Source organism: Magnolia sinica, chromosome 11, assembly GCF_029962835.1.
Source record: "Magnolia sinica isolate HGM2019 chromosome 11, MsV1, whole genome shotgun sequence".
Lineage (NCBI taxonomy): Eukaryota > Viridiplantae > Streptophyta > Magnoliopsida > Magnoliales > Magnoliaceae > Magnolia > Magnolia sinica.
In genome coordinates, this window is record NC_080583.1 from 76,993,703 (window position 1) to 77,019,005 (window position 25,303).

General features: G+C 37.4%; 1 protein-coding gene, 2 long non-coding RNA genes and 1 pseudogene across 6 annotated transcripts; 1 reads left to right on the top strand and 3 right to left on the bottom strand.

Moving 5' to 3' along the window:
• Positions 1 to 6,089: 6,089 nt before the first annotated feature.
• LOC131218454 (uncharacterized) lies at positions 6,090 to 9,813 on the bottom strand. The gene is made up of 3 exons (XR_009157744.1): positions 9,278 to 9,813; positions 6,803 to 6,871; positions 6,090 to 6,136 (listed from the first exon to the last, which is right to left on the bottom strand). It is a non-coding gene; the product is annotated as an uncharacterized LOC131218454 (long non-coding RNA).
• A 3,352-nt stretch (positions 9,814 to 13,165) lies between these two features.
• On the bottom strand, positions 13,166 to 15,806 carry LOC131219412 (uncharacterized). Of its 4 annotated transcripts, XR_009158192.1 has the most exons (6): positions 15,431 to 15,806; positions 15,230 to 15,337; positions 14,979 to 15,073; positions 14,055 to 14,431; positions 13,684 to 13,739; positions 13,166 to 13,608 (listed from the first exon to the last, which is right to left on the bottom strand). It is a non-coding gene; the product is annotated as an uncharacterized LOC131219412 (long non-coding RNA). The 4 variants fall into 4 exon arrangements; XR_009158193.1 differs by having other exon boundaries at positions 13,166 to 13,739; positions 14,979 to 15,040; positions 15,431 to 15,805; XR_009158191.1 differs by having other exon boundaries at positions 13,166 to 13,739; positions 14,979 to 15,060; positions 15,431 to 15,804.
• Positions 15,807 to 21,817: 6,011 nt separating this feature from the next.
• On the bottom strand, positions 21,818 to 22,972 carry LOC131218188 (pentatricopeptide repeat-containing protein At3g04130, mitochondrial-like; annotated as a pseudogene).
• Positions 22,973 to 23,719: 747 nt separating this feature from the next.
• LOC131218455 (protein DMP9-like) lies at positions 23,720 to 24,523 on the top strand. Its single transcript, XM_058213021.1, has one exon. The coding sequence runs from the start codon at positions 23,853 to 23,855 to the stop codon at positions 24,495 to 24,497; it is 645 nt and encodes a 214-aa protein (XP_058069004.1). The 5' UTR covers positions 23,720 to 23,852; the 3' UTR covers positions 24,498 to 24,523.
• Positions 24,524 to 25,303: the final 780 nt, after the last annotated feature.

The following is a 25,303-nucleotide window of genomic DNA, read 5'->3' on the forward strand; positions in this document are numbered from 1 at the left end:
CATTTGTAGGTGGGCCCATGGCAAACTCTTGCCATCTTCATGAGTACCGTTGGCAATGGCCAGACTATTGATCAGCTAGGCCCTACTATGGATTTACCATGCCCCAAATATTCCCTCAATGGAACAATCCAAGCCCTTTACTGGGTGATCTACAAAATAGACGGTAGGCTAATATTCAGGAGAAAAGGAAACAGGTCTGGACGGCTGAGATCTTCCAAAATCTTGGAATCTTTTGTGTGGAGTGGCTATCCATCTTGAGGTACGTGGATGACTGAAACAATGTACCCCATCTGCGTGAGCCAGGGCCATCAATTGGCCGTAGGCCAAGAAAAATTAAAATTTTGAATAAGCATGCTTGAATAGTCCAAAATCTAAGCAAACCCAAGCCTTGTTGAAATCACGTGCTTTTAATCCACACTGAACATGAATTTTTGATAGTATCCACATTCTGTTTGAATTGATCAATCAAGAAATTTTGGATTTCTCCCAATTGGTTGTTGTACTATTGTGATCACGCTGGATTCGATTGAAGATGCTCTCAATTCAATTTTTTTTTTTTAAAAAAAAAAAATCTAAAAATATCAGTTTGCTCTCTAGATGATTTTCGACACTTTCGATTTTATTGGAAGTGTGATCGATTCCATCGACAACCCTCAATTGGAGTTGATCTCATCAAAAGTCCTATAAACAGTTCGTATAACTTCTATGTAAGTGTATGATTTTGTTTCTAATTCTAGATCTGGATTATATAAACGGATGTAATACAAGATTATGATAATACAAGGTGATTGGAAACTCATTTTAGATAGAGCTGGAGTTTGGAGAAAGGAGATCTAGGGTTTTCAACCCTAGGATTTGTATATAGTTGATTCCATCGTTTTTAATTTCATTTTCATAGTGGATTGCTTGTTGCTTCGTGTCATGGTTTTTTCCCGTAAAGATTTTTCCATTTAAGTTGCTTTGTTTTATATGTATGCTTCACGTTTGTATCATGTCCGGGTGATGCTTCCACGCCCAACAAGCCTAGGCCAAGGAACACAACCAATTTTGAACCGGGCTTGCTCGACTTCATATTCTTCTCTAAGCAGAACATGAATCTTGGCATGCATACCATTGGTTTCATTTTTGGAAGTATCTATTTATTTGTATATGTGTTAGGCATAAAGGCCTTCTTCAATCTTCTCTTCATTATCTTCTTACTTATCTTTTAGATTATAGTTTTGTTAATTAGATCTTCCTATCTTTTTTACAATTATTATAATTAATTTGACTTTGGCTCATACCTTTTTAAGAATTGTATTGGTGGTGGGTGGTTGGTATTGTTTGACTATTTTGAAAATGTTGATAAAAATCACACTAGCAAAGTTATGGAGAAGAGGGTCTTGGTATCCATGGAGAAGTGGATAAAGATATGAGAATGACCCTACTTATGACAAGGATATTTCCAAGGTCCCTCTGGTTTATTATCCGATATACACATTGAGAGAGAGAGAGAGAGAGAGAGAGAGAGAGAGAGAGAGATATGCTCACTCACTACTAGTATGGCATTTTGCTCGTCCAGCAAGGTTGTCCCACCGGAAAAATTAGATGGCCAGAAATCAAATGGATCCAACTGTGGCTTGCCCCTTGAAGCTTTTAAACGGTACACGGGGTGACCCATCATTGATCTGAACTGTTCTTCATGCATACAACTAGAAGCTAGCGATGATGCAAAAATTACACTAATTAGATGATCTTTAGCATCCAACCAATTGCATGGAAAATGGACAGCTAAGATTAAGTGAAGAAATAAAATAGCTTCAATCATCATCTTGAAACATCTAATGGAAAGATTCCACTTTGTAATGTTTATGATTCCCGAGCATCACTTTAGTTTGACGGTCCTAACTATGTTATCCGTGGCTCATAAATTGCAGATGGTTTTAACAAATTGACCCCCTCAAAGGGTTAAGATCATTAGATAGGCATGATTTTTTTTGCTATAACTTGTTTTTATTGTTAATATTGAATGAATAGTCTGGATCATTACTTAGACATCTCACATGTCATTCAAAAGGTTTAGAGACGTTACTAACTTGAATCAAGTAAAGGTATGGTAGGGGACATTATAGGAGGCATTGCGCAAAGTAGGCCGGGCTCGGCTACATCCTATCCATGATGCCTATGTGAAATCCACTTTGACCAATAGATCTGTCAGTCCATGTAAGGGCCAATGCCTAAAATTAGACTGGTCTATGATCAGATCGATGGTCCATATTAAGGGAGACGGTTGGATACAGATCACGCCTTAAATTTTACAAGTCCTACTGCAATGTGTATGTGAAATCTACTCCAACCATCAAATCCATTATTGCACTTATATGACTTGGACCAAAAAATCAAACTAGTTATTATTATTATTATTATTATTATAAATTTTTATGGCAATAGTGGAGGAGGGCACCCAACCTTAATCTTTTACAGGGGCCATCCTAATAGGCATGTGAAATCCACTTCAACCATTAAATGCGTCATCACACATTAGGCGCTAAGACAAAAATCAGGTTGGTCTGTAATTCAGGTGGGCCACACCAAGGGAAACAGTTTGGAGAGCTTGATTATTTGCCCTTAAGTCTAAACTCAGGTGACACATGCATCTTTTGGTAAGAGTGGATTTCACATACACTTCACAGTGGGGCCCACCCCTACTTTTCTTGCAGGTGAGGTCTCGTATGAGCAGTTGAAGGAGACTATTATCCTATGATAAATAATTATCTCTGGTTTATAAATTAGAAATGGTGTCCAATCTTATTATTGGTATTATCATCATTATAAAAAATGTCAGCTATGTTAGAGTTGGTCTGTTTAAAGATGAAGATGCCTCGTTATCCGTCTTCTTTTTTATAAGATGCCCACTTCATGGAAGGGATACCGAAAGATAAATAATTCTCTAGTAGTATACTTTTCTATAGAATTTATGAATTCGTTGGTTTCAACTTCAATGTTACCAGGTTGAAATTTTTGCTTGTTCTTTATTGAGTTCTTGTTTATCATTTATATTATTAAAATGTCTTATATAACTCATTTTGAAGCTCTAAGACCTCAATTGTTTCTTTATATGTATATGTATACATATAAATATACGTGCACAAGAGTTTTTGCTAATTAACATCACTGCCTTCAAGGAGATCAATGTCCCCAAGCCTTTTAAATGGCACACGAGGTGATCAATTGTCGACCCAAACCATTCATTCATTAATACAACTAAGATCAAGTCATGGTGCACGAATCACACCAAGTGGATGATCTTAACCCTTTGAATTAGGCCCCACCATAACTTGTTGGACACGCACACTATGCATTTGGTGGGTACCTTATAAGTACGGGATGGCCCAAAAGTTAGTTGTATCCGAACTTAGATGTGACACACAATCTGAAACCATGTGAATAACTAAAACATCTTAAAGCATTTGGTGGGCCCACTTAAGTTTTGAGAAGTTATCAAGTCCAGCTTGGTGGAATACAAATTTTTTTTTTTTTTTTTTTATATGATGTGTATCATCTGATGAGTAAATATTGGAAACATCTTTTTGGCCCAACCTACGAAATGTTTTGGATGGTCGACTTAACCTTATAATTTTTACTAAATTAACAAAGCTGAAAATTCCGTATAGATTCTGGTATCCTGCATCTAGATCTGTAGAGAAATTACCATGGTGGTAATAAAGTGCATAAGCTGTTCTTCTGATCCATCTCCGTTAAACTTATGGAAATCCATATATTTGAAATTTGAAGGAAATGACACATCTTCGACTTTGCGTTGGCATGACGTTCTAGAATGGAATCTTACGGGATGCTCCCGTTCTCTTTCTGTCTTGACAACTTCGGCTACCACCTGTTGTATTTCATCTTGTATTATTTTAAATCTTCCGGTTGTTATTCATTACCGTTTACTGTGGCCATTATAGGAGTAGCGACGACCTGAGCTACATTATGAGCCAATGTGGCCGGTGCTTCTCTGAGACTATTACATTCTTCCATGTGAACTATTTGCGCACAGGCTATTTCAGCTAGACCTTCATCTGTAGATGGTGGATGATTTTGGCTTATTCCTGTCATGTAAACGATCATTTCTCCATTTCCTGTTTGTTCAATTGTTGTAGGGGAGGAAGGTTATAACCTCCGTTAGACCCATTAGCGCTTTCGTGTGATACTAGCTATTTAGGGAGGGAATATCCAGTCCCCTGAGTGGTCGCAGTGGAATGGAGCTTCTGGCCAAAGGGATCGAGCTTTTGCTCTCCTAGACGACACCACCGTTCATTCCACTTCGTCGTTCTGTGCGATTTTTGATGTAGAAATCATGCCGGTCACTGCTCGTGGTCGGTTGCCTTTGATTGGAGTTGATTGGGTCTTCTTCATCAAGGTCTTGGATGATGTTCTCATATCATTGACATAATTGATGGTGAATCCATTAGGCATAAAATAGAAGACTGTGTTGATCGGGAAGGAAGTCGCCGTAGTTTTGGAGAATGTTGAAGTTCCTGAAAAAGATGACTATGCATTAGTAATAATGAGCAAAATACACTTTGTTTTGGAAATGAAGGGGATGATGTTCTCAGTGAGAGTTGCCATTTTGGCGCCATTTGATAATAAGTATTCTTTTAATTATTCTGAACTTGGTATTAAACATACATATCCCAACTAGAGATTATGGGTTCCATCCCCAGTAGAGTTGCCATTTAGTATTGAGTCATGCTGGTGTTGAAACACTTAAACAAACCTGCCATAGGGTCCTTCTTTCATGAGATTCCAAATAAAACAAAGCTGCTTTCAAAAAAAAAAAATTTTGAGTCCATTTTCTAGAGTGGACTCAACTCTCTTTGAATGTCGCTCTCAATCTTTCTTTCTTTTATGGCTTAGCATCCCTCTCTGTCCATGCCCTTTTTGCGCCAAGAATCTTCTCAAAGGTCTTAACAAGATACCCCGAACTGCCATTAAAAAAAAAAAAAAAAATTTATTATTACAAAATTGTGCTTTTTAAGAGTAAAATTATCAAAATACCCACAATTATTTTTCTCTTTCAACATGCATTCACAATTGTGCCTCCAATATTATGGTTGTCCATGTTCACTGTGACCCTTAGATGATATAATGTTGATCGATATGAATATTTACTAGTATATTTCGTTAGCCAACATCAAAATAAATGGTTAACAATGTGTACAACTACTTAAGGGGGTACAAGCTACGGATAAAAGCCGTAGCTTAATGAAAAGCTACGGTTATAATTCCTAGCTACGAATAGCACATTCGTAGCAAAAGGCTCCGTAGCTATAGTCTCAAAGCTATAGTTACGGATTAAATTCGTAGCCATAGATACTATAACTACGGATTAATTTTGTAGCTATTTTATCCGTACCTTAATGTAAATTCAGCTACGGATTATATCTGTAGCTGAAAGCATCTTGAGAGCCGTAGCAATATGTTTGAGTTAGTAACTGCTATAGTGTCTAAATAAGTTGCTATGGTTAATAGCTGTCATAATAATGGTCTCTTACCGGTACATTCCCTGATAAAAATTATAACAATGGTCTTGTAACTGAATTTTAAATCTGTATCTTTGAATTTTAAAAATAGATATATAAATAAAAATCCAGAGAAATAGGAGTTTAAACCAATCTAAAAAGACTCTAACTTACATTTCTAAAAAGAAAAATGATATAGTTTGTTTCTTCATTCTCCTAGTATTCGTCGTCATCGGGCACCGCATAATTATCCTGCCATAAAATTAAATCCTTTCATCAAATTCATGAGCGTGGACTTGGATTACCACTAAGGATATAGTTTCTTTCATCAAATTCATGAGTGCCATAGAAAGAAACTATATCGTTTCTAAAAAGAAAAACGATATAGAGTTGGATTACCACTAAGGATATAGTTTCTGGTTAAGCATGGAACTATGAAGATGCAAAGCATTAAAAAAAAACTGAATGGCATGAATATCAGGCAATACACCTTGCAAACATACAATTCATCGTCTAAAACAGCACAAAATGCAAAGCCAATGAAAAGCAATTTCTATTTCTGCATGGATTATGTATCCAAACACACCTCAAAGGTTAGAGAAAATATTTAGCTGCTCGCCCTCCAATCCAATCTGCAAATGACAGGAAGAGACACCTTCAAGAATCAGATGCTAGGTACTAGTAAATATTTGCGTGCAAGAGATGATATAGAGTGCAGCAGGAGAGGGAATATTGGTGTTTCCAGGTTCAAATCATTTTCTTTCATTTTTTCCTTTTTATATAATTTTTTATTTTCTTCAACTTGATGATTTCCAAGTCAAAGAAGAATTAGTTATCCAAGACAGCATTATGATCCAATAGGTCTGATTATGTATGCATCAATATTCTCATAAATCTTCCAAAACCCTTGTAGTGAATGCTCAATAGAATCAGTTAATTTTGATGATTCACAGAAACAGAAAGAAAGTGTTAATATCACAACTGCTGGAAAGTACTGAATGCTAAATTCCCATGAAATGCCATCATATTGGAAATCTAGAAATCAAAAGAATGGCAGATGAGTAAAATAACATTTATCATAAGACCTATCATAAGACCTATAGTTGAAGTTCTTCACATCAAAATGTAATGGTGGTCCTACTCTGAGATGCTCTGAAACATTATCGAAATAACCCTGCATGAAATGTACATCAAATGGTTCCACAAAGCAGCCTTGCAGATTCAAAGAAGACATAAAGAGCATATGTACACCACAAAACTGAATGGAATTGATGCATCAGAGAAATTTGAAACACCACCTGAAGATACAAATCTCGCAGAAGAACAATCTTTTGTTCCAATCCAGGTTGAATCCTCGTAGATAATGCCTTAAACATTCAAAAGAAAGAGTACAGTTTTATAAGACCAAAGTACAACTAAGTAAAAAAGCATCTATTTTCCAATTGGAAACTGATTCTAAAAGGAAATGAAATGAAGAATTGTTATATTGGTCATTGGTTCACTCAGTTTCATTTCAAGATTTGTTTACAAAATGAAATCAAGTACCAGGACTAGCTAATTTTGATACATTTTCTCCATCCTGTTTCTCTCCATATAAGAGGAAAAAAAGGAGTAAGTGGAAATAATCCTTCAGCACATCACATGCTACCAGAGTGTGAAGTCATCAAACTCTTTCTCAGCCAAGATCCACCAGTATCAAGAATAGGTCTATTTGGCTCATTGACTTCCAGTCAATTGAAGTTTATCAGCCATTCTTGCCAAGATCAAGATTATTTGAGGCCATAGTGATTTTTTAATCATCAGCCACTGATCTGAGACAGCAAGATACTTCATGACTTTTGCTCATTAATTGAGCTATTAGAACATGCATAGACTAACAAAATCTGAGACCAATGGTAGGTGGAAAGCAACGCAGCCCATATGGATTTTGTTCTGTTACCACCTTCTAACAAGATTCACCAACTTTTTGAAAGAGTAAAAAGAAAATTGCCAACTATTAGCGAATTTTATAGAAAAAGAAATCTTCCCAAATAATTCATGAATTCTTCATAACATAAGAGTATCTAAAATTAATAAGCAAATTAATTGCAAAAAATTCATGAAATGTTCAGTTATCTAATGAATGTTTGAAAACCTCAATAAACGTATATTCTGCCTCTCTTTTTCAGAGGAAAACAATCCCATTTTTTAACAAATTCTTCCCAAAAATTTCCCAAGTTTCTTGCAAACCACAGTTTATTGCCTTGGTAAATTATTCCTGAGTCCGTACTTTGTAAGATTGCTACCAATCACACACCACATGAGCACCAGAAAACTCCTATAGAATTGTGTGAAGACTAAAGTATGAAAAATATGTAACGAAGTTACAGATCTTCAATAATAAGCATAACGAAATAAGCAAGTGCAATGTATGCTCATTTGTAGCTGAAAACCAAATGTGGTAAATACATTTCTATTGACCACTTTTGTGCTTCAATGAGCCAAAAAATGTGCCATTCAACAACAGAAAATCCGTTAACTAAACATGCAATCTCAAACAACAAGACACATACGGCACAAAAACAAACTAAAATATCCATAGATCCAGGGTTACTTACTATGCTTGCAAATGCAAAAGCAACAAAGGAAGAACCTTCAAAAACTATCCATAGATCCAGGGTTACTAAGGAAGAACCTTCAAAAATCTGCCAAGGTTCACAAGAATCACCATACCGTTAAATAAAAAAATATTACAATGAAGATGGGAAGTTAGGGACTCAAATTAATGTTTAATACTAACTGCTTACTCCGCTTATGCCAAAATCTTACAAGACATTTTGGTCAGACCTATTTCTGGATAATTTTAATGTGGTGTGTAGTTAGTAGATGCGGAGTAACAATATATACAACTAGTCTTAGTAATCATTCCATCTAGTTGAGAATCTGTGAGATGTACAACTGTCACTTTGTCATGGCAACTAAGAAACAAGATATGTCATAGTCCAAAATGCTCAAAAGACACAACTGGCTTATCTGCCTTGGTCCATTGACTAACAAAAGAATGACAAAAATGTATGGATACTTATGAGTTTGTTGAATTGATTAAATAAATTTTGAAGTTGGATTCTTTGGGGGCATCACAGACAGATGGAGAGAAACCCTCTGACTTACTTTGTAGAGCTATGTATAGGAAGAGATTGCTTGTATTTGTTCTAAGAATCAAAGATATACAATTTGGAAGATCATGTTGAATTTCATCTAAAAAGGGGAAAAAAATCTATAGCAGAAATTCTAGAAGATACTAACATAGAACTTGGAAATTTGTTTGGAAATTTAACATATGGACAATAACTTTTAGTTCTGCTCTCCATTGAGCACCAAAAACGACAGAGCAACAAATAGAGAATTGTAGCAATACCCACTAAAAGGATGTTAATCAGCTGACAGTCCTTTTTTAAGTCTTGGGTAAATCAATGTGAAGCTTTAAGGATTCTCTTTACTTGCATAAATTGCAGTTTTTATTTTACTGTTCATTTTTGGATTGAGACTGACTGTTTGCAAGTAAATAACAGTGCTAACCATCAAGCTATATATAATTAAAACTGGAAATTTTCGGTGTCACACATTTCCTTGAAAAAAAGAATGGCATTAGCAATCTATTTCTTCACCAAACCAAATTGTGGCGGATGTGAATTGAGCAGCTATTGCTTCTGTAAAAATGGTATATGCTAGTTAGTCGAAAACAAATGAGCTGCGCAGGTATATTTTTCTTAAATATTAGCAAGATATATTACCTCATGTTCCAGCAGATATTTCCAAAATCTCTTCACCAAACCAAATTGTAGCGGATGTGAATTGAGCAACTTTTGCTTCTGTAAAAATGGCATATGCTAGTTAGTCGAAAACTAATGAGTTGCACTGGTATTTGGAATAGCTAGGCAGCCAGTGAACATTGATAAAGGGCAGTATGGTAAACCTTCTTACATAGATTGGAAGTTTGTGAAGATGATAAACCGTGTGCTGAAGTATGTGAAAATCATACAGAAGTGATCCCAAACAGATAGTGGTTTAAAATAAATAAATAAATAAAACTAAATAAGCCTACAAGTTCTAATGACTTATTTTTCCCTCTCGCATGCCATGACTGCAAGGGATTTGCATACTCTAGCAAACATCTGAAGCATCTGGTACATACAATGATACAGAAAAACAAAAGATTATGATAAATCATTGACTAAGACTAATAGCATGTAGGCGCATCTATATGTTAAGGAAAAAATAAATGTTATAGCTAAAGATGAGCAAAACATGTGAACCCTGAAAATACATAACAGTTCAGTCAACTGCTGCATTATCTCATTCATTCATTCATTCATTCTTCCTTTCTTTGCATATGAGAGTGAAGGATTCTAGGCTGCTGGAAATAAGATCTTCAGCTATCATTTGAGGATAGGGATGCCTTCGACCAAAAGAGGAAACCATTGGCTAGAAAACAGAGAGCAATGAGCTACAATCCTGTCCTACCAAGATCTCTGCCTATTAATTGCATCACTCGGAATGAGATATGGTCATAATCATAATCATAATCATAATCCTTATCATAATCATAATCATTATCATTATCATTATATATATATATATAAGCATTTAATCTCAGATTCAAGTCGCAGTAACAAGGAAATCAACCAAACCCTAGAGATGGAAGGGAGAGGGAACCTTTGAAGAGGAAGAAGCCTCAATGTTAGGGAGAGTGAGGGCACAGGAGAGCCGATGGAGGCGGCGCTGCTGAAGAGCCGATGTTGTTGAAGGTGGGGTGAGGGCGTAGGAGCTCGAGAGAGCGAGAGGGAGACGGCGAGGGCGAGGGAGCTCGAGAGAGGGAGAGTGAGAGAGAGAGAGAGAGAGAGAGAGAGAGAGAGAGAGAGAGAGATGGGGGGACATTTGCGTGCGGCTCTGTTTTGAGCGCGACCCATGGATGGTTCTCTCAGGGGCTCCGTGGTCCCATCATGATGTATTTGCTTTATCCATTCCGTCCATTAATTTTCTTAAATTATTTTAGTTCATATTTCCATAAAGTAGATTGAAGGCCCAAGTGGACCACACTATAATAAGCACATGTGATTTAATCTCCATGTTTCCTACCGCGTGGTCCACTTTAGCCTTCGATCTATCTAATTTTTTATTTCATGACCGATAATAATATTTCAAAATATATGGACGAGATAGTACATATATATCTTTTTAGGCCTTATAGAGCCCCTTACACCACCATTAATTATTAATGGTGTGGAACCTTTTTAGCTATGGATTAAAACCGTATTAAATATAGGTACGGTTTAATCCGTAACAAAAAAGTGCTGTAGTCTGTATCCTTTACCCTTTTTTTGGTAGATTTTCAAAAGACAAGTCTCATTCCAATTTATTTTTGAAGTACATCTCACTAACAAAGTACAAAGCTATTCCCAAAAATAAAATGACATCATTACTAATTTATAATACTATTTATTAAGTATCAATAACATTTTTACCATCATTTAATGCATACTTTTTTTTATATGCCTCGTCCTTATGTAAATAAAGGGAACATGTTTTAGATAACATGTATCCATGAAATATAAGTTAGATCTTTTGTAGATGACCTAAATTTATATATTAACTAAATTTAGCGGTGAATTTCATCCTATGGACCACACACATTGCCTTTTCTTCCAACTAGCTGTGCATTTAATGAGAAACTTCCCTCTTCTACATAATACATATGCTTACATTGAGGGATTTTAGAATGCATGTTATAGTTATATAAAGTGACACACTTATCAAAGATCTATGCCATTCATCAGTTAAGACCCACTAAAAAAGAAAATATGTACCAAAAATTAAGAAACTACACTTATAGGGAAAGCACAAATGCATGTTAAATCTAGATCGTTGAACTGTTATATTAACAACCAACACTTTTTATAAGTATTTGACATGATTAATGTCATAAAATCATCAAATTCTTTTTGGCCCATGGCATATTGACATGTAATCTATCTAATGCAACGATCTGATTTTGATTTAGATGGTCCAAATCTATAATAGGCCTGTAGCCCATCCTACATTTACTCTCCCTTCAAACGTCTTCTCTCCCCAAATATTTAGGATAAAGTTTGCATGACCTTCTGAGGGTAATCGGGCATTGCTTTCACAGACCTAGAAGGAAAGAGTTCATGCGGAGTAGATTCACCCCATCCATCCATCATGTGAGCCACCTCATCTTTAGGTAGTCTCACTACTCAACCTGTCAGGAACTAATCTGCGCCCATTTGGAGGGTAAGTTCAAGGGTGAGATTATTTAACTCATTCTTTAGATCTTACCTTAAAATAATCTCTCAAAATGTATGGACAACGTGGATACAAAACATACATCATGGTAGAGCCCACGGAACTTGGTGACGTCACTTCAGTAGCGAGTCTCGCTACTCAACCCATCAGTAGCTAATCCGCACCCGTTTGGAGGGTAAGCTTTCTATCTACACTTTCTCCAATTTTGTGGTTTAGGTGAATCAGTGATGGGGCAGATCTTTTTGCACGAGATCTAACATATAGTGACGCACCTAATGATTGGGTGGATTTCACATTCATGCTACAATGGGCCCCATACAAACAACCCACTTCTTTTAGTAAATTACATGGAAAGAGTTTTAACAATAACTATTCATTAAATGACCCACCTAGTTGGACCAATTTGAATGGTCCAACTAGTTGAGTGAGCATCGCTCTCTCTCTCTCTCTCTCTCTCTCTCTCTCTCTCTCTCTCTCTCTCTCTCTCTCTCTCTCTCTCTCTCTATATATATATATATATATATATATATATATATATATATATTCTCCCCTTATATACACTACAAGAAAATTGGAATTTATCCGCGGTCAAAAATGCCGGAAAAGTCCAGAAAACCACCGGCAAATCATTTGCCCGCTGTCAGCTAACAGCCGGTAAAGCCTCGGTCGGTAAAGGATTTACCGGCGGTCAGGACCTTTACTGACGATTGTGCTGGACGCCGATTGCCAGTTTTTTGCTACACGACCAGAAAATTGGTCAAAAGCTACGGATAAAATTAGTAGCTAAAGATGAGAGCATAGTGCGACCGTAGTCATTGGTACCATAGCTCTTTAAAAATTTGCTACGAATTAATCCGTAGCTATAGGAATCATGGCCACCGACAACCCGTAGCAATAGAGAAAATCCTTCTTATTAAAAAGTTCAAAAAAAAAAAAAAAAGAAAAGCGAAAGAAAAGGTGACCCACATGCATCCTAGTTTTTTTTTTACACCAGTCTAAGTAGCTGACATACCTTAGTTAATGTCAATGATTGCCATTGTTTCCAAGGGACTCGTTTCTTCTGTCGATCTTTGGTGAGCTGTGTAGTAGGAAAAGGCATCATTACCAGTATCTTCAGCAAGTTCAGGCCTTCAATGATATTGAGGTTCACCACCTGTGAGCGGAGGTTCTCTGTTTTGTCTACCAGAAGCTCAATCTTCTCACCACGGTCCAGAACCTGCACAAAGGGAGATTACAATGGGTTTATGTTGTTCTGCACATCACAAGATTTAAATAATTTGGGGGCTTCAAAAGACAGGGCTGCATGGAGGACACTAATCTTGGCATTTGGGTGGCCCAAGGAAAAAGATTTTCCTAACTGCACCAAAAATAAATCCAATATATTCAAGTCAATGCCATCCATGCTTAAATTCTTTGTCACAAACTCATTTAATTCTTGATTGTAGTATCAACATATTTAAATCATAATTTTAAAACTAACTGCCTGACTTTATCTCTACATATAAGACTGTTGATTTAGAGAGACAATGGGACCATTGAAACTCCATTAGTTTAAAGGTTTTTGTCTTCCCTATGTTGTTGAAGATCTACTAGGTTCAACATATATTTCATAGGCCACAAAATGAAGATCACAAGACAATCTTATCCACAAAATGAAGATCACTGCAAAATTTTCTGCCCAGGTGTCACTGTCACTTTGAATTGTGTTTTTGATTTGTGCTCCTGCTCCTGCCTCCTAGCTGTTCATACTTGCTAACATTTTGAAGCTGAAGCTTCTCCATTCCCATGCTCAAATCAGTTCCTACTTACCTTCACACTTTGTGATTACTTGAGCACCAACAAAAAGACCAGTTATAAACATTACCGTGGGCCCTACCTGTGGAAGTATGGAGCTTCCAATAGAGAAAAGAATGGTTACCATTCAGTTCTAACCTACAAAACAAATCTTAGCCATTAGCCATTGTTCCAGGTTATTCCATAGATACATATGCTCCAAATATCAATCTTATGGTAAGAGATGATTACAAACTTGTAAAAAGTGAGGTTTAGATGTGCATATGTTATCTGAGGTACTACTAGAGTAGCATTCAAAATCCATGCAACAACTACTGCATATGTCATCTGAGGATGGAGAAAGGTTGTGAGTTCGACAAGGGAAAACACAAAATGAAAGAACATGTGAGAAATTATAGTTTTATTCCACAAAGCAACAATGTTAAATATAACAATATGAAGGCCATTTCTCACTTGTTCCACTTTACTACCATTTTCACATCCAGCTCCAGCCATGACTATTTTAACTGTTGCTGCATCAACATTCGCCTTTCATGGGATCAAGAATAGAAATTATACTGGGTTTTGCTCAAGCTCGTACTCGTACACTTGGAGCATCTTACAAATTGAATATGATAACAGATCCTTAATGTATAAAATCAAGCAAGAGACACCTTAATAACAATGGCTTACTAGCTGATGTCGAAGCACTTGGTCATTTCCATAGCAGGCAAAGTGGCATTCCCCCTATCCATGGAGAAGTAGACATCAAACCCAGTCTTCTTGGATGAACCCAAATGGTTTTCTTTTCATGAGAGGCAAGTCGTAACATTGTTGCACCATCCTCCTCCCTAAGAGAGAAAAAGGAACATGATTTTAATCATGCAACATCTGCACCTACTCTATAAGTGAATTAAATACCTCCATAGATGAAATACACAAGAAATTCAAACCAATTTTCAGGAAAAACAAAAACAGTTGGACTGATAAAACAGTATAGCATCAACAAAATAATTTGTGGAATTCCCTGAAATTTTCACAAGCACAATGGTCATGACAAGCTCCAGTATACTATATATTACCAGACATAGCTACATCTAATTATCTAATTATCTAGATATGGATTTCGCTAGAGTGACATCACAAGCACCAGGAAGAAACACTAATTACATCAATTATATCAAATTTCTTTACAAAGTATCAATCTTATTAGCATTTATGCAGTGAAAACTCTCAACTAATCCAGTTAAGATCAATTACAAATGGCAGGGAAGAAATATAGTGGATTAAAACTGTGAGAGAGTACAGAATTCAATCACAAAACTCTTCAATGGGAGTATATACAACTCGCAGTTTCCATGGAACTGGAAAGAGATAGGAGTGTGGAAGTTCAATCACCTCAAGAGGCAGTGCATCTGCTGCCAAAGCACGATCATCAACAATGAGGGGATTCAGACCATCTGAAGAAGTTCATGAATAACTGCCAAAAGTGGCTGCCAACGTCTCAGAATGGCAACAAATAGAGGTAAAATAGTCACTCTTTTGCTGATGGATGAGCCACAATGCAGAATTAAGCATAAATAATCGATTTCCCAATTAACAAGGACTTCAAATTTGAGCTGATATCTACAAATGCATCAAATAGATACCTTCTGGAGGGCAATGGGAATTGCTGGGCCTTTTCCTTTTGCAAAGCCCACGACTCCATGATAGTTGCCACAAGCTATCATGGCAGTGTACTTGACCACTTGTCCTCCCTGAAACATGAAGTGAAGAGAAAGATCAAATACAATAGAGAAATGAATTTTATTCCTAAGAAAGAACCCAAATAAAAGAGAAAGGAGCATCACCTTTGTAACTTTGCAAGTCCGATTTACATTGATTAGTTTCATATCAAAACCTTGCCATTATTCCAGAAAAAAATTAGAAGTTCTCAAGAAGAATGAAGTACACAAAAAGTTGGTGCAACAAATGAATGACTTGCAGCTTAGATAAAAGGTTTCACAAAGAATTATAGAGAAAAATTCTGAAGCAGAGCTTGTAAGCATAGGTGAAAAAGAATCATATCAACTAAAATACAATGCAATTAAAGATGAAATAGATGGCTATAGCAATCATCCATCATAGGAAGCATGAAGAGATAATAGGAAAGCGATTTTTGCCGAAGGGCTTGCACAGATGTCTATGTTGACAGTGGACTGTTGGCAAGTAAATCTTAAACAATCCACCGTCATAGGAAGCATTTTAAGGAAAGGATTTTCTCAATAGAGTTTAAAGAATTAAACATTCAACATATATGATTGTTTTCTGTACATAGGAAACATGAATGGATCAAGTAAGGGACCTCAAATTCAATCAACTAGATATGTTTTCTGTACATAATACAAGAGGTTTGCTAATTCCACAATGTGTGGGAGCCGTACACATCCACAATCAGGAACATGTGCTATTGTAAATAAGTCTGTGATTTGAGCTTTCCATCAGGTGAGATACATTGTTTAGATCTTCTGGATTAAATCAGGCAATCCTACACCTCAGGTTGGCCACGACATATCAAAACAAATGAATAGCTAGAGGAAAAACAAGTTCAATCATCAATTTACTTTGTATGTTGTGACCCACCTGAAGAGTGAAATTGTCTGATTTTTTAGGCAGAAGTGATAAGTTTTTCTTTTCCATCTGCAGAGTTGCTAAATCTTTTATGTACAACATTTGATTGATCAATATATCCAAAATTTATACATTTATAATCTACAGGAGTAATCAGTTAATGAGTTGAGCACTTTACCAGGCATGCATGGACATTCCCTCAACTAGAAAATGCACATTCCCTCAGCTAGAAAATATGAAGAGAAACATTAGAAAATCAAACAATTGCAATCATGAAGAACATTCATAAGGCATTGCAAGGCCAGTTTAAAGAACAGATTGACCAGTTTAAAGTATATTTCAAAATTTGGTACACAGAGAAAGATATTTCAATTAGTAATCATAAAAGAGGAAAAAAAAAAATCATTACTGGTAGGAAAAAAATATATATCGTTGAACCTTACCCTCGTATAGCGTGCCAGTAATCCAGGTTTTCTTTGACCACTACCTGCATTTTTAAGATAGATTTCCCAATCCAATCAGAGGTCACATGAGTCATGAAATAAAAATAAACAAAAAAGGTTGGCCATCCAATGAACATGTGTTTGATGCTGCTCAAGAATCATACACAAGAAACCCATGCAACCAATGCCATGTTTATTTTGAGTTCCATGTTTTATTTTCCTACAACATAAATCTTCTTCATCAGTGCTGTTTATCTTGCATTCTTATTAGTGGACTGTGAGATTCTCATCTAGTCTTTAACAAGGCTGATGCAGACATAACAGTGTCTACTGGATTCTCCCCACCATAAGATACATATGATACAAGTGAAACTATAATGTTATCAACTTCTGATACAGGAATGTCTACTCTTGAAAATTCAAAAAGTACTCCAAGAATATCAAGAATGTGCCGCGTGAGTGGGGAGAAATGGCAACCCAAGAGCTTATATAAATCTGGCAACAACTTAATAGTGACTTTCTTTGAGAGAAAAGGGAAAAGAAGTTTCAGTGAATTTAGCATATGGATGACCTCCAAATGCTTCGGTTGAGACAGTAATTCGCTTTTTGATCCGTCAGCAATTCTTATTGCACTCAGTTCAATTGCCAGAGGCATGTTATGATTGAACAAAGACCATACCATTTTGCTTGCCCTCTTACGAACAGTGGATTCGAAAGACATAAAGACCTTCTCAACACACACTTGGGCACATCTCCGAACCTGCAAAATAAAATTTTGAGTAACTAGAAACTCAATTTTGATACACATGGTAGGAAAAAAAATAATTCAACCAACCAAAAATCTAGCTGGTCCATTTGTTGGGTGGGACTCAAATGTACAACAATCAACAAAATGAAAACCAATGGTCTACATTCAATCTGCATGTGCCTCTCACCTGATGAGTGAACCCGCTTAACTTTTAGGATGAGACACATGCATTGAGGGGATCATCAGATGAATGTCCTGGATCCCCCATATATGTGCCACACCAGCACATGGAAGGCATTTACATTAGGCGCTTGAAGATGGGGCAACTGGAAATAGAACTCTTATTCCCCCCTTGTTTTGGCTAGACTAGTTTAAACCATTTTATAAATGGTGACTATTCAACCATTTCCAGAAATCAGTTTTGGAAGGCATGTCAAATGGGCCCCAAAATGATACAACACATGGTATATATGAGTATATGGAAAATAACAGTCTTGCCCGTGCTCTGTTTGGTATGATTTGTTTCACCACCTTTTATCATTGATGTCATGATGTGTATGCTGTGTGAATAAAGTGCATAAAAGTATGCCTGATTTTGTTTTCTAGATATGTATAGGCCCGGAAGAATGTCGGCTGAATTTGGATCAGCCAACAAGGCATAAGATATGTGCTGGGATCGGTAGAGGTTTGGCATATCTCCATGAAGAATCAAGATTGAAAATTGTTCATAGAGACATCAAAGCTAACTTGACCAAGAAAAATCAATATGATGTAAAAGAACCATGCTAACTTGACCATGCAAAGTCAAATGGAGCAGTGCACATGCCTAGAACTAACCGAGCACCATGCTATGAGGAATGTGCATGGAGGTAAAGGTAAATCATGTGGCAAGGAAGACTTCATAATGAACAACACAAAAAAGTATGTGTAGCTTAACAACAACAACAATAATAATTAGATAACATAATTGACAAAGGTAGTAATAGATATGACATGTCAATTCTAAAAAATTCATCTGCTAGAGCATACCTGCATAAAATTGTAGCATTCTCTCCCTATTGATTCATTTTCCGTAATAGCAAAGTAGGCCAAGATGGGGTAGTGACCAATATAAGACGCGTAGCTATCACGTTGGATATTCACTGACCACTCATTGGACATCCAAAAACATCAAGAAATAAGAATTGATAAAGTTCAACATGATAGCCCTTTTGATTTGACTGGAAAAAAAAAAAAAGAAAAAAAAGAGACCAAGGTTTCTAAAGGTTTGGGGACTTGCAATCTGTTCAAGTCAGCTTGTCCTGTTCCAACATATTTAGCTTGGAGATGCTCAAGCTGGGAATTGATATTAAACCTATCACTTGCCTGCATCAAGTGATAGTAAAATTACAACCAAAAGAGAATTTTGTGAAAGGGAAAAGGTTATGCTATACAATCTCAAAATACAAAATGCAGAAAACACAAATTAGGGCATCAAAACAACTTAAAATAAGAATAATCAAATACCTATCACCAACACATGAGAATTCAGGGCTAGGGTTGTATACATAGACTCAAGACTCATCCAAAATATATTACATCCTAAAATAAACGTAAACACACAATCCAAAGGAGAATTGGTTTCAGACAAAGTTGTGCCACAATTTTGGATGTGCTTGGAGTTAAAAAAGTTGTCTCATAACTAGCAATAAATTCTTACCTTGGATGGGATTGAAGCCATAGAGGGTGTTTTGGATCAAGCTTATATTTGTGTTTTACCTTTGTCCATGTCTTTGTGGCCTTATGAATTGGTTGGATGACAAATAAACATCACTGTAGGACTTAAGAAGGTTTCAACTGTGGACATCATTATCCCACTGTCTCCTATGGTAGGTTCACTTGAGCTTTGGACAGGGTTCAATTTTGAGCTCAACTCCAAAAATGGCTGAAAAAAATGGATGGACAACATAGACAAGCCATAGGCATTTATGATGGACCCAAGAGAGTTTACTTGGTACATTCATGGTGGGTTACCCATTATGCAATCCTATTTCCACTATGATAACAGACGCTGATTAGCTATTGACAGCTTCAGTAGCTAAATTTAGTACTGAAGTGAGGTCACCAAGTTCTATGGCCCCATAATGATGCATGTGTTGTATACACATGGTTCATCTAGCTAGAAATATCATTATAAGGTATGAGGCAAAATATGAGGTGGATCCAAAGTTCTGGTGGAACCCACACAGAAAATAGCAGGGACAGTAATACCCACCGATGAAATCTTCTCGGGAGCCATAAAAGTTTTGGATCAAACTAATATATGTATTATCAAGATTACATTGATATTTTGGACGGGATTGAAGCCATAGAGGGTGCAGCCCTAGCGCTTGAGGGCCTAGGAACATTCATAAGGCATTGCAATTAAGTTTTGGATCAAACACCTTGACAGCATCCCATTCGTACCATTGCATTGTTTGATTTGAACAATGTAGTGTCTCACTACCACAATTTATGAATTATTCATAGTTTGCAAATGCATGGAATTCAAATTTATTTGCATGTAGAGTCAAAACATAAAGAAATTTCCTCAGATACCATAAGTAAAAATTACATGGCTATATAATTTCGACAGACAAATGCCACAGTTCCTGATCTTTATACTAATTACTCTTTGCTTTCCCAGAATAGGGGTAGTTTGCTCTAAAGCATTCTACAACCCTACAAAAAAAGGCATGAAATTTTAGATTCATGTATTTATATCATTTCTTAGCAAAGTAATTGGCATTCCCAAAAAATACAAAATGCAAATTAGAAGGATGCGTAAGCTCACCAATCTTTTTCTGTATATGGAAACTAGCCACCAAATTACTGTTGATGAAAAGAGAGGAACGTCCATTAAAGAATAAGATAAAGGACCTAATACTCTGTGAAAAGGAAAGTATATACCAAAACCTATCTCTACTAGATACACTGGCCAGTCCATCATCAAAGGGCCACCAGGGAATATTGTAGTTAACACTAAAACCTCCAAATTGGCAATCAAAACCCTAAAAATCAAGAAAACATGAATAAATAACCATCAAATCCTCCAAATCGTCATCAAAACCCTATAAATAAACAAAATATGAACAAATAAACATCAAATCTACCAAATCAGCTATCAAAACCACCTGAAATTCCCAATTTCAAAAATCCTCAAGATCCCCAAAATTCTAAAATCCCCAAATCCCTAATTTGTAATATTAGAAAATCCCAATTAGGGAATCGACACTACAAATCCCTAATTAGAGATTCGAAACTCAAAAATTCCCAATACACAAATCATTGCACGATGTTACTTGAAGGATTAAAAAATGCCAAAAAAATGCCCAAACTGATATGAATAGATAAGAAGAGAGAGAGGGAGGGATATGCCTGATGTTGCAGCAGAATGCTCCTTGATGTGCGGTAGATTGAGCAGAGAGAGAGATACCTGATATTACAACAGAGGGCCGATGAGATAGAGAGAGAGAGAGAGAGAGAGAGAGAGAGGGATAGAGAGAGAGAGATAGGGATAGAGAGAGTGAGAGGGAGAGGGAGAGTGAGAGGGAGAGCGAGCGGAGAGGGAAAGGGATAGGAAGAGGCAGAGAGAGGTAGGGAGAGGGAGAGGGAGAGGGAGAGCGCGCGAGAGGGAGAGGCAGAGAGAGTGAGAGCGCACAAGAGGGAGAGGGAGCGGCAGAGAGAGGGAGAGCGCACGAGAGAGAGAGGGAGCGGCAGAGAGGGAGGGAGAGGGTCGTGCGGCGCCATTTGAGAGATGGAATTAGGTTAGGTTTTTTTTTTTTCTTTTTTCTTTTATATACAGGGACCCTACCGGCAACCATTAAAACTGGCCGCCGGCAAAGGGTTGACCCATCGGTCGGCTAAAGGCTGTTTTCTTGTAGTCATATATATATAGAGATGCTCACACACAACTAGTTGGACAATTTAAATTGGTCTAACTGGCTGGCATTAACTAAAAATAATAATTCTCTTTATTTATATGTAATGCTCACTTAGTATATGATATCCAGTTTTATATAGGTATAATAAAATATGTGTGACATATCTAGTCCGTTTATCTAATAGGGCATGCTAATTTAATTTTATCTGCCGATCCTAATTGTTTGATCCACACATGCAATTTAAATCTGAACTGTTTGAATGAATTTCCATGAACCCACTTTTCTTATTAAAGAAGATTATACTATTAATTATGGAAAAATATATAATAATTTTATATGCTTCATATGCTTATAAGGGACCATAAATATTTAACAGATCAGATTTGTTACACAAGTGGTACATTGACCAGATGAATTACAAGAGTTCAACTTTTCTAAATGTTCCATTTTCTTTTAAAACAAACTTCTCTCTCTTCATTTAATCCCTCTTTATTGATGCTTTTTTTTTTTTTTTTGTCAATTCTCTAGTGTTTACTAATGAGAGGAACCCTTCATTTGTTTCATGTAAGTTTTAAGCCTTTCTACATGATCATTCATATTCTTCCGCTTCAAATCTTCCAAAAGCACACGACATGTCCGATATCTGGGAATTATTTCTTGACTTATCGTCTCTTCAAAGAGAAGGTAAGCTGATTCACACTTGCCAGCTCCACAAAACCCATGAACCAAGAGCGAGTAAGTACCTAGATCAAGACTCAGATGATGCTTGTTTACCATGTCACTCAACAACTTACTCAGATTAATATCTGTTTTCCCCGTTTTAAAGCACTGCTTGAGCAATGGATTGTACGTTAGAAGATCGGGTTTACACAACCCCGACTCTTCCATCTCCCTTAAAACATTCAAAGCTTTTCGCTCTTCAGAGTGGTGGCAACAGACAGAGATCATAGTATTATAGGTGGAGACATTTGGAGATATTCCATTCTTGCACATCATCATCTCAAAAACATGTACAGCCTTGCTTAGTTGGCCAGCTTTCCCCAGGATGTAGATCAAGGAATTGTAGAAGACTGTATCGGGTTTACACCCATCTGCCTTCATCCTCTCAAAGATTTGTAAGGCTTCTTCAATTTCCTAAGATTTGGCAAGTGAATGCATGATTGTGGTGTAGGTGACAACGTTCGGCGAGCAACCCTCAATTTTCATCTCATCCAAGAGCTCATTGACCTTTCGAAAATTGAATTGGTTGCTATAGGCTTGGATGATAGTTGAGTAGGTGATGACAGAAGGGCGCACCCCATAGCCCTTCATCTCTTGGATAGTCCAATGTGCCTCATCAATCCTATTCACTTTGCACCAACCATGGATGAAAATGTTAAAAGTGTGAGCATTTGGAGAAATGTGGACCTTCAGCTCTAAAAAGACCTCGCGTGCAAGTTCAACCCTGTTCTCTTTACAAAGTATGTCGAACAAGAGATTCATTGATTCAACATCCTTCTCTACACCCATAACAAGCAATTCATCGAACACTTTAACGGCATCTTTCAACCGCCTTGCACCAGCGAGCCTTCTCATGATCTTGGCAACCGTGTTACAAGTGATGATACCACCCCCACGCATCTCCTCAACCAATGCCCACATCTTCTCTATTTGCTTTGCCTTCCCTAAAATCGAACTTCCGATACAAGATTAAAGATTTTGTGGGCATGTTCTTTTTTGTAAGAATCTTCAATTGGATTTTGTTGTCCTTCTCGATGAGTAGTTGCTACTGTGGCAAATTGGTGGAATAGGCTTTGAAATTCAAAGATTGCAAGAGTGGATGAAAGTAATACTGAAAGCAGATGGACGGTATGGATACTAGAGCATTTCCTGCGATCATGAAGCGTCGCCAACGGGAATGAAGAGAATCAAATGCAAGCCCCTGCATCCTCCAATGACACCCAAAAAGGATTTTAGCTTCTTCAACACCCCTTCACCCCTCTATTGATCTAGAATCTACCAAAACATTAATAATATGCCAGTTTTTTTTGTTTTCATTTCATGAAAATAACGAGTTATACTCATTTGTGTTTGAGGGTATGTTATTGGAAACGGAAGCCTACAGCCTCCTGCTGCAACTGGAAGCTAGTTGGGGCCCACCGTGATGTCTGTGATAAATCCAGCCCGTTCATCAGATTTGATAGATCATGTTAAAACATGAACCCAACAATGATATAGATCCAAACCTAGAGTGGGACACACGACAGGAAAAATATGAGAATTGAACTTCCACCATTAAAACAATCAGGCGTCTAAAAAATGTTGTTTAAATGTGGCCACAAAAGTTTTGGATCATGCTAATGTTTTATAATTTCAGTGCATCCTAGTAGGAATGACCTCATGAACGGTATGGATGGCATATATACATCATGGTGGGAACGGTTGTCAGTTAACTACCCGTTGCAACTGAAATTTTCAAATTCAAATCAAAAGGAGAAACCAACGTACCCACGCATATAAAATAACATCACAAATCCTTCAACCCAATCCTCTCTCCCTTGTCCTGGCATCATCGGAATCTCGCCGGAAAATGGATCAATCCGACGGAATTCCGATCAAAATCTACGAGACCTCAACACAGGACGAGCCATCCTCGTACCCCACTTCTCCATCGTCGACCCCCGCAAACGGCCGCAAAAGACGAGCGGTGGCAAAAGGGGTACAAAAGACCCTCTCCAAGACCTCAATGCTCGTGAATTTCCTCCCCACCGGCACACTTCTCACCTTCGAAATGCTACTCCCGTCTGTCTCCGGCAATGGGGAATGCTCTCCCGTCAGTACTATGATGATCCACGTCCTTTTGGGCCTCTGCACCTTATCATGCTTTTTCTTTCATTTCACGGATAGCTTCAGGACGGCGGAAGGGAAGGTCTATTACGGGTTCGTAACCCCGAAAGGGTTGGCACTCTTCAAATCAGGTCTTGGTGTAGATGTCCCAAAGGATGACCGTTTCCGAGTTGGGTTTGTGGATTTTGTCCACGCGGCCATGTCGGTGATGGTGTTCGTCGCCATCGCTTTCTCCGATCATCGCGTTACAGACTGCCTCTTCCCAGGACACGTGAAGGAGATGGACGAGGTGATGGAAAGCTTCCCTCTGATGGTGGGCGTCGTATGCAGTAGCCTTTTTCTAGTCTTCCCCAACACCCGCTACGGCATTGGGTGCATGGCTGCATGAGGAAGATGGTCTACCTCTGTTTTCATTGCATCTTGTGCATGTTAGTTTTGGGACGTAGATTAGCATTGTGAGTTGGTTTTCTATCAACTCCCATCTTTGAAACACTGCATTATATGTTAGTTTCTCTCAAATAGACTTCCCAAAATTATTGGCGGTTATCAATCTTCTGCATTGAAATTAAGATTGACCTCTTAGAGATGATCTAAACCGTTCATCACCATGGATCGGTCATAGATCAGATTGGAAAGACATAACCATCCAACAAGAATTTGGTCCAATGACTGGGGACGGTTGCTCTATTTATTCTTAACCACTGATTGTAGGACATCAGACCCAAGCTCTGTGGGGCCCACCATGTTGTATATGTAACATCCACTCCGTCCATCAGGTTCTATCCTCGATCTGTTTCCCAGTGAAAAATATCAGCCAAGACCCACAACTCAGGTGGGCCACACCACAGGGAACAATTGTGATGGGATGAAAATGTCCAATAGGTTTGAATGGGGGGTCATCATGGTTTGTATCTTTCATCAAACCGTTAATCAGGTGTAACTTACCAGGATGAAGTGCAGATACAAAAACTAACCTGATCTAAAACTCAGGGGGGCCACACTGCATGAACTTAAGAGGTTTTGGTAAGAATTTTACATTGTTCCCACAGGTGTGGCTCCTATCATTTTAGGGTAAATTTCAAAAAATAATGCAAATACAAGGCTCAAGTGGGACACACCAATGAATAATGACACTCGCCGTTAAAACACTCGTAGGGCCCACTCTGAGAATTTAATCTGATTGATTTTTTTGCT

Excerpts from the sequence above, each read along its gene's own strand:
- LOC131218455 (XM_058213021.1), top strand. The coding sequence starts at position 23,853 with ATGGATCAATCCGACGGAATTCCGATCAAAATCTACGAGACCTCAACA.